General features: G+C 33.5%; 2 protein-coding genes and 1 non-coding gene across 3 annotated transcripts; 1 reads left to right on the forward strand and 2 right to left on the reverse strand.

Annotated features, from left to right (window-relative positions):
- Positions 1-1,103: 1,103 nt before the first annotated feature.
- Positions 1,104-2,837, reverse strand: LOC112024648 (peroxidase 5). The gene is given in 4 exon segments (XM_024057257.2): positions 1,104-2,001; positions 2,511-2,611; positions 2,614-2,665; positions 2,668-2,837. Coding segments are annotated over 4 exon segments (978 nt in total). The 5' UTR covers positions 2,725-2,837; the 3' UTR covers positions 1,104-1,233.
- Positions 2,838-4,546: 1,709 nt separating this feature from the next.
- On the reverse strand, positions 4,547-6,722 carry LOC111993150 (peroxidase 5). Its single transcript, XM_024025016.2, has 2 exons — positions 6,327-6,722; positions 4,547-5,457 (listed from the first exon to the last, which is right to left on the reverse strand). The coding sequence occupies exons 1-2, from the start codon at positions 6,543-6,545 to the stop codon at positions 4,681-4,683; spliced, it is 996 nt and encodes a 331-aa protein (XP_023880784.1). The 5' UTR covers positions 6,546-6,722; the 3' UTR covers positions 4,547-4,680.
- Positions 5,892-5,965, forward strand: TRNAI-UAU (transfer RNA isoleucine (anticodon UAU)). Its single transcript has one exon. It is a non-coding gene; the product is annotated as a tRNA-Ile (tRNA).
- Positions 6,723-10,306: the final 3,584 nt, after the last annotated feature.

Raw genomic sequence — 10,306 nt, forward strand, 5'->3', positions numbered from 1 at the left:
AAGGAGGGGGGGGGGGGGGGGGGGGGGGGAAAGCCTCCTCAGCCATGGGCCGAAGAGCATCTCCTAGTTGTAAATTGTTCCAAGGGTTTCTTCAATAAAAGAAAAAGATGTTCAGGCTTCTAAGGGGCCGGTCGGCGCCTAAACCTTCAACCTACTCTCTACAAATTTATTGTTCTGGGTTCGTTGGGCCTATAACCAATCTCTTTGGGCTTAGGCTACAGAAATCAACCCTACAATTATAATAATAAGAAAAAATCTATAGACAATAGACATACTCAATATACTTGGATGTCAACTTGTGATTAGCACGCAATCATTTTACTTTTTCACCAATTGTCAACAATGGACCTATGTGTAAATAATAATTTCAATTATAAGTTAATATTTAAGTGTGTTATGAAATTAAATATGAATTTGGGTATATCTATTGATAGATTGTGATAATAATATCGTTAATAGAATAATACGGTGGTTTCAAGGGTGTTCAATGTTCTATTTTGTGTGGGTTATAGTTAGCTAAGCCCACGCTCAATGGAAACAATAAATGACATTATACAGACTGTACAGTATTAGGCCTAGATTCAAGATTTCTACGAAATGACATTGACTCATTGAGCTCTCCCAAATCCCAACCCATCGATTCAGTATACTTGTAATACTCAAATCCCACTTTTTCTAATGCTAACACTTTCTCAATGGGCTACTTGGATGATTCCATCCAAGTCTCGCTAGAAGTAAGCCTAGGGTCATATGTATGTAGGCACAAGCTTGAGTTGTCTCATTAGTGACAAAATCGCAACCCGCTTGCTAAGAATTTTGCACAAAGCTCCTATTTTTGTGGAGTCTGGAATTAAGAAGTAATGATAAACAGTCTTATTCTAAATTAATTTGAGAGATTAATTTCTGTACTCGAATTTGTGATTTATTGCTTTTTATAGAAGACACCATCACACCAAGATTCGACCTAGTCATCATTTTGGTACAATTTTTCAATAATAATAATAAAAAAAAAGTTGTAAAACAATGAACAAAATTTTAAAGTTCCACACACGAATGCTATGCACATTTTGTAACATCCAGCGAATACAAGTTTATCCCATTACTTTCTCAAAAAAATTTGTTCAAAAACTTACAAAAGAATGAATTTACATTTGAATCAACATTGACTAATGAATCAATGTAAAAGAATAATACAAAATAATTTCAATAGTCATACCAATAAACCTGTAATATCTAGTTCACAAACCTACAATCTTTCCTGATCTCACCTTGACTTCCTGCAAGCAAATCAATGTAACCCATTTTCACCATAGCTGCTGCAAACTTATTAGCCCATGTTTCACCATGCCTTGCATTATTTCTGACAATTCCAACTGTAGAAGGGCTGCTCAAAAGAGATTGATCAGATGTCAATAAGCCATGGTGTTTTTTCAAATTTGTATAATACTTATTGTCAAGCCTATGTGGTGTAAGTACATCAAGTGGTACTGTTGGATCATCATTGCCACCATTTTGCGGACATTTGGTCTTTAGGTCTCTAGCAAATATGGGATCCATTGAAGGGTCTTGTGGATTTGTTTCATTGAAAGTGTATAATCGCTTTGAGAAAGACGAACAATGTGACCTTCCTATGGAATGTGCACCGGAAAGTGTCACCATTTCATCAAGACTAAGTCCTTTTTGCGCAAATCTTTGTTCGAGTTCCTGAGCATTTAAGGTAGGTGGTGGAAGGTTTAGTATAGGCTCGTTTTCACGTGAAATTCTGCCATCACGGCGTCCTGATGGAACTTTGTAATTTATGCCTCCAACTTTGTAAGCACTGTCACGAGCAGCAAAAGCAATAATGTCTGCACATGAGACTGTTTGTGGGCATTGAGCTTCAAGTGCAGCCTTTGCCTCAAATATCACTTCAAAACCTCTTAAGCTTGGCTTGTTGACTGGACTATCTCTCTCGGCTAGATTTCCAGGGGTTGAATCAAGTAGGATAGAAGCATCACAACCCTGGCATAGATAAGGTACAAAACATGATTCAGCTCTAACAACTTGGTAATTAAGTAACTTTCAAAGCATTCTTCTAGTGGCAAAAAAAGGAGGGTCTACAAATTTAGGTACATGAGTACATCTATACGTAATGATCAACTAGGTTCAATCCCCACCTCTCACTTTGGTTTTCTATTCTTCCAAGTTATATGGTTTTTTGTATTAATTATTAAGGTGATTCCATCTGTCATTTTAGGATTTTTTTTTTTTTTTTTTCATAAAGAAAATTACAGATTCTATTAAATATAACATGATTAATGGGTCTTAAAAGTGACTTTGAAAAATGCATAAGAAGCTTAACAATATATATATATATATATTAATGGGTCTTTAAAATGACTTTGAAACTTCTCTTTTCGATGAATAATTACTTTAAACATGCACAATGAGAAGCTTAAGAAAAATGGCAAATTAACAGATTCTATATAACATATAACAGAGTTCATTGGTGTTGCAAAGAGCTAACATACCCTGACAAAACAATCATGGAAATGCATTCTGATGATGCCAGCTGCTAGGCCAGGGTTCCTTGACACTGCTTTGTTCACAGTGTTTCTCACAATGGCCTCTCAGAAGGACAAGTTGATTGATAGTAACCCACTTTGAGTGATGGCATTGCCAATGAGCTGACACCATTATAGACATAGTAACAAAGAAAGCCAAGTAAATTTCGATGGTTGGCATAGTTACTCTACAACCCAAATAACCCAATACTGTAATGAATGAATGAATAAGAGACGAGCAAAGAAAGAACTTAGATGAAAGTTGAAAGAGGAATATTATGAGCAAGTTGGAGATTGAGATAAAGGTTGATGTTAACCAAGTATATATAGGCAAGAATATATATAGTAAAGATGAGTGTGGCAGTTTTACTTTGTAAACAAAAACGTGTATAGCTGCATAGAAGAAAAGCTTGAAGCTGTCTAAGTTTGAGGGTTTCCATGGTAACTAAGGGGAAACAGTCATTGGCTCACTTCAACAGTTGCTTATTTTACAAGATTTTCCATCCTATTAGCCTATCAGGTTTTGGAGTGGGTGGTTAAGCGTGTATCTTCTTTGACTTTCATGGATGTCAAACTGGCAATGGCTAGATAAAATAACCTACATACCCTTCAAACATACAAATTATGCAGACTAGGTCAGTGAGCTTAATTTTCATCTTATTGGGGTTCTAGTTTAACCATGATATAAATAAAATACAACAAATTCAATCGTACAATAGTAGAATTTATATTTTAAAGTATTTNATTGGCATTGCCTAATAGGTTTAGTCACTTGAGTTGAAATTCTTATTTCATTAGAACAGGATTAGTTTTGCTGAAGGGAGAGTCAATGAGTTAAGGCATATTGCTGTCTCAATCAAACTGTAAAGACAAACTAGTTGTGCATATTGCTTCAAAAATTTTCAAATTCGACTATTGAACATCATTTAGAGTATGAGAGTTTGTTTAGAACCTTTAAACAGATTGTTTAACCTAAATTATTAACCAAGTGATTACTTAGATTAAATTTCAATTTTAGGTTAAATACAGATAAATCATATCATGCAAATATGCGGAAAAGTAAATAACACCACGATATGATTCCCCAAGAAAACCAATGAAATTAACCCGTTTCAAGGTAAAAACCTGGGGAGGATTTGACCTAATTATCCTCAAGGTAAACCAAATCCACTATAAGAAAAATCAAAGTTTTTACAAAATATTTAACCCTAAATCTAATACTACCTCATGTAGTAACTTATTAACATGACCACGTGCAAGCTCCAAATCTACAGACTCCTTCTTTTCTTGGATTAACAGCAACACAAGCACACCCTTGCTTGTAACTTTAACACTCCACTCAAAACTTTCAGATTACCATTAGTAGTTGATCTTGAAAGTAGCAACTAGTTCTACCAATCCTTGATTGTAGTTTAAGCTCCGGTAGAATCTTATGTAGTTAGAAGGTACAAAACCTCTCAAATCTCACAAAGAGTAACACACAAATCTTCAAAAGTCTCCAAAACATAGCTAGAGTTTTCTTTTTATATGTGTATAAGTTTAAGTAAAACCCTAAACGTTTTTATATTGAATGGACTGAAATAACCTTCTGCAGAAAAACCTTATTTGCGATTTTCAATCGGTCGGGTCTATTTCTCAATCGGTCAAGAATTACTGAACTTGAATTTTCTTTTCCAAAATCAGCTGGACTTTGCAATCTTGAAACACACTTATTTAAGCATACTCTAAGCACTTAGACTAGACTAGTTTTGCTCTCGGTTTGCCAACGCTTTACAACCATGATTCTAAACATTTAATTTAAATCTTTAGAACCTAACAGAGTATAAACACCAAAATTTCAACAACCATGGTTTTAAAGCAACAAATCTAAGGCGTTTTTAAAGGCTCAATTAAGAGATTGACATTATATGCATGCAACGTTGAAGCCCTTTTGGAAATCAACAAGTATATTCTTTCATATATATAAATATATATATATATATACATATATATATATATTGAAAGAATTATCTTCTTACAAAAACAAGAAACTTTCACAAAGTAAATTTACACTTGAATCAACAATGAAACAATGAAAAAAATGAACATTAGAGTACAGACATTTCCCCACCCTGCACGCCAAAGTACACAAAATAATCTAATTGACAACCCTGCAATTCTTCCTGACCTCACCCTGCCTTCCTGTGAGAACATCAATGGAACCCATTTTCACCATAGCTGCTGCAAACTTGTTAGCCCAAGCTGCATCATTTCTTGCATGGTTCCTCACAATCCCCACCGTTGTGGGGCTGCTCAAAAGAGTTTGATCGGAGGTCAACAAGCCATGGTGATTCATCAAATCTTTGTAGTACTTATTATCAAGTTTGTTTGGTGTAAGAACATCCAGTGGCACTGTAGGATCACCGCCATTTCCAGAACTTAATTGTGGGGGACACTTAGCTTTCAAGTCTCTAGCAAATTTGGGGTCCATTGAAGGGTCTTGTGGATGTGTTGCATTGAAAGTGTATAGCCGCTTTGAGAAAGAAGAACAATGTGACACGCCTATAGAATGTGCTCCGGAAAGTGTCACCATTTCATCAAGACTAAGGCCTTTTAGTGCAAAGTTTTCTTCGAGTTGCTTGGCATCAAAGAAAGGCGGGGGAAGGTTTTGGGTAGGCTCATCTTCATGTGACACCCGGCCATCATGACGACCTGATGGCACTTTATAGTTTATGTCTCCAACTTTGTATGCACTGTCACGAGCAGCAAATGCAATAATGTCTGCACATGAGACAGTTTGGGGGCATTGAGCTTCTAGTTCAGCCTTTGCCTCATCGATCACTTCAAAGCCTCGCAAACTTGGATTGTTGGCTATATTTTCCTTCTCTGCTGGGTTTCCAGGAGTTGAATCAAGTAAAACTGAGGCATCACAACCCTGAAACATATAGCATGAAAATTATGATTAAGTCCAATCGATGACAATGAGGGAATTATTTTTTTCTCGTTTTGGGAGAATTTATTTTCATTAGCTTACTGGATTTAAAAACTATGTTGGATAAAAGAACAATACACCTTAAAAAAACAATACTTTAAAAAGTTGTACAACAAAAGAAAAGGGGGAAAAAAAAGAAAAGAACGAAAGTCAATCTAGTTTAGTTTGTCTAGAAAAATCCTGATAGACATTTAAAATGAAGCAAAAAAAAAATCTGTGTTTTGTGTCAGTTTAATTTTTCTGGATTGAAATGTAGTCATTAACACCCAATTACAATACAACCATTATCCACCATTCAAAAAGATTGACATTAATGTGTATTAGTATCAGATTGGAAAAGTGGCACAGATAATATCATTAAATGTTTTTCATGCAACGGTCCCGTAGCTCAGTTGGTTAGAGCGTTGGTCTTATGAGCCGAAGGTCGCGGGTTCGAGCCCCGCCGGGACCATTTCTCCAATGATTTTGTTGGTGTCAATGTCATGGCTAGCCAAAAAGGTTAATAAATTTGAAGTCATCAAGTTTTTGATACACATGTCATATCTATATATGTTAATAATGTGATATTTTAAGAAAATGTTTTTCTTTTAAGCCAAAAATAAATAAATAAATTTGGATCAAATAAGCTCTTGATAGACATGTTATTTCTATATATTTTGATATTCTAAGATAATGTTTTGCTTTTAATACATACAAAAGTCATCATAGTAATTAAGGATGTCATAAATGCTTTTTCTGGAGAGAAAATAGTGTATTTGATTTTAAAAAATAATGAAAATATAGTGGACAATAAGGGTGAAAAGAAGCTATACCCTAACAAAACAGTCATGGAAATGCATTCTGATTAGGCCAGCCGCTATGCCAGGATTCCTTGACACAGCTTTGTTCACAGCTTTTCTCACAATTGCTTCTGCAGAAGGACAACTTGTCTTATAAAAGCCCTCTTTGAGTGATGCTGATGAGACAGAAGCCATAGTAGATATACTAATTTGAAAGAAAACTAAGCACAAGTGTAGTGTTGCCATCTTCATTGTACAACCCAAATGATCTTAATTTGTGTGAGGCAAAGAAAGAGTAAGGAACAATATATAAGGTAGTTAAGAACAAAGCAAGAAATAATATAATTTGTTTGCTACAAAGAAATATAATGTGAGAGGAAGATAGTGAAATGAGGTGATTGAGATTTGAGATGAAGGGAATGGTTGATGTTAAGTTCATATTTATAGGTAAAAGGAAAGAAGAAGATTATGCCGGCTGCTTTTACTTTTTGTATACCAAAACGTGTGTTAATTACTTACAGTTGCAGCAAGCAAAGAAGTGAAGCTTTAAGCTGTCTAAGTTTGAACAGTTCCATATACAGTGGTACACTCCCTTAGCCTCCTTGCTTGGTTTGAATTCTCATTTTGCAGGCCAGGTTCAGAAAAGTATTGGTTTTATTTTTTATTTTTTATTTTTTTCTGACTTTCAAAGATGTCAAAGTGGCAATGAAGAATGAAGATTATGGTCATGACTGAAAATCTCCATGACAAATTCTCATACTGATCATGAAATGAGTTTTATATTACATTTTTTTAGGGGTATACTTTGACAATTCAGTTCTTGCATCAGCGTTATTATATTACATTTTAAATGAATGTATTGAAGAAGTCTATTTGCATGTAGTGGGATATGAATTGAAGTATCCGATTCAGCTGGAAAAAGATATGAAGTAATCAAGCAAGCTTTATAATTTTTAAAAGGGAAAGTCTAATCAACCTTTTTTTTTTTTTCCTCTTTATTCAATTTTAAAGAGGAAAATGGATTCTAAGTTTTAACACAAATATATGTCATAAACTTTGCTCTAAAAATGGATTCAATTTTTACACAACTTTTAAGTAGTTGCGGTGGTAAAAATACGGTAAGTCCATATAAAAATGAATGTCCACCACTCTATCAAATTGCAAAATAAAAAAAAATAAAAATAAAAAACTAATTTTGAACCCTTAAAATTTCCATCAGAATCACACAAAAAAATACTAATTTTGAACTTACAAGCGTCTGACCTTTTAAAATGTTACGTTAGTTCAAGTCTTTAGACAACCACCTTAAAAGGGTAATGAATAAAGTAATTAACAAAGGGACAAATATGAAAAGTATAATTCAGACAAGTTTGACCAAGTCATGCATTGTAGCTGCTTGTTCAACCTCCATGTATCAAATCCCACAGAAATATGACCTTATTCAATCGATTAAAAAACTAGTTGTTCATGAAATGCCTTTAGCAACTAGCTGCTTAAACTGTAAAACAAAGCAGTGGACAAAAAATTCAGTAACGCGTTTGCTTGGCTGTATAACATTAGCACCATAATAGTGATACTATTCTCTCCCATGGTCTCCCTCCTTGATTTGAATTCTAATCTAAATGTTTTCTTAACTTGTACATGAGATTTAGACATTTTTTTTCTTTTTCACTTTCAAAGATGTTAACTGGCAATGATGATCATGTCTGAAAAAAGCTACTTGAGAAATTCTCATCTATGGTCGCCCAAATAACAAAAAACAAATAAATAAATAAATGTCTTCATTCTGAAAAATAAAAAATAAAAAAGGAGGTTTTGTCATCTATAAAATGAGTTATTCCTTGCTAAATTTTTAAATAAAATATGAAAGAATACAAGCTTGAGAGGTCTCAAAGGTATTAGGAACCTCATAACAACACTTCCTCTAATGATTTAGTTATAACCTAAACTAAATCCCACCAAGATCTTAAGATAGCATTAGGTATTAGGTGTCGAATAATTGTTGGTAAATCAAACTCAATTGGTCCTTGAAGTCTTGGAAGTAGCTCGTGGAAGGTATTTAGAATAGAAGAGTCCAAGCCACCTTAAGCCGATTATGTGGTCATCTCAGTAATTCAATTTTAGATGACAATTCAGTTTAGAATGTCATCCAAAAGGAAAAAGTCACTTCTTTGCCTGATTCTTCTAAAATAAATAACAAGTTCTTTGCCTGATGAAAATGGCTTACAAGTCCCAGCTTTGATTTCGTGTAGTAAGGTATAATATTAATGACCAATGACTAGCTGTAAAATTACAACTAGTAGCTCAGTTCAACCTCTTTGGTGTACCTGTAACCGTGTTTCTTGCATCTTTCTTCATAATGGTTTTTTATTTCCCAGACAATTATGCATTGGATCATAGCACAATCCATTAGAAAATTGTACACAATGGACCAAATAGAACAAAATAGACCAAATTGGACCGAATAGACCAAAGTGGAATAAATAGATTGACATGTGTACGGAATTGGACCAAATAAACCCAAGGGGACTGAATTGCTCTCCCTAAAAATTAAAAGTAATATATATCTCTCTATTTTTACAAATATATAGTTTTATTAATTTTTGTGTTTTTTATTGGTATTATTCCTTTTTGAAGTACATATTCTTCTAAGTTCTAACTATTGTTATTATCCATTACTCCTATATTTTTCTAATTTATTTTGGTACAAATAAAATTTAAAAGTTTTAAATTTATTATTAAAGTTTCTCATTCACTTGAGGAGATTATCATGATAATCAAAACTTATCTTATAATAACAATTGATATATATTACTCAAATAATTCATATTACTCTCAACCTAAACTTGTCTTTTCTCATTTTTAAGTGAGTGGACCGACACGGACCAAATGGGACAAAATAAACCAAATTGGACTGAAGTGGACCGAATAGATCGAATAGATTGAATTAGCCCAAATTAGACAGAAGTAGACTAAATAGACTGAAGTTGACCGACTTGAACCAAATGGACCGAGTTGAACCAAATTGGACAGAAACGGAACAAATGGACGGATAGACCGTAGAAGACTGAATAAAACTAATTGGACCAATCTGGACCAAAGTGAACTGAACAGACAGAGAGGACTGTATTGACCAAAATAAACCGAATTGGCCCAAAGTAGACCAGATTAGATTGAATGTTGAGGTTAATCATCCAAATTTTAATTTTTTTTTTCAAATTTTTTAAATTAAAAAATTAGAATTAATGATAGAAAAATATTTTCCATAATTTTTTTTTAAATTAATGGAAGTTGATGGAGAGAAAATAAAATAAAACAAATCACACAAAAAATACAAAAAACAAATCATAATTTACATTTATGGTATATTTTCTATGTTAATCAAATATTTTATTTTTCATATTACTTTAAAATTTTGAAATTAATTTTGTCTTCATTGTTTTATCTTAATTTTACTCCCCTAATCAAAATCCTGGCTCCACAACCAAAAGATAAAGCGATGAACAGTTCCCTTACCTTTTAGAAAAATCTATATCTTATATATTAACATATTAAAATAACATATTTGGTTAGAGATTCAAATGTAAAACTAGTTGATTTGATGAAAACATGAATTGACTGTTCATGATAAAAAACGACTATAGCCTAAGCTTATTGTGTTCCGTGTTGTATATCTATGTAGAGGGTGTTTATAGAGTTTCCAAATTGCTCTATCTTTGAGTTTTATAGAGTTTTCAAAGCCAAGTATTTTTCAAATTTCTCTATCTTTGAAGAAAAATCTTCTTCTGGTTCTTTTGCTCGGAAGAGTATTTTACACTCAAGAAAACTTATAGCTAAAGAGTCTAGATGGCGAATTGGTGATGGGAAGACTACCTTGATTTTCTATGATTCTTGGCTATTGGACTCAACTGATGGCAAAGTAACTTCCCCCCTAATTTTATCTCACCAGAAGCTACTGTCGATGTTCTCATTGATTCACATACAGGATGACGAGAAGGCTATGATTCAGCTGG

Source organism: Quercus suber, unplaced genomic scaffold, assembly GCF_002906115.3.
Source record: "Quercus suber isolate HL8 unplaced genomic scaffold, Cork oak 2.0 scaffold_78, whole genome shotgun sequence".
Taxonomy (NCBI): Eukaryota; Viridiplantae; Streptophyta; class Magnoliopsida; order Fagales; family Fagaceae; genus Quercus; species Quercus suber.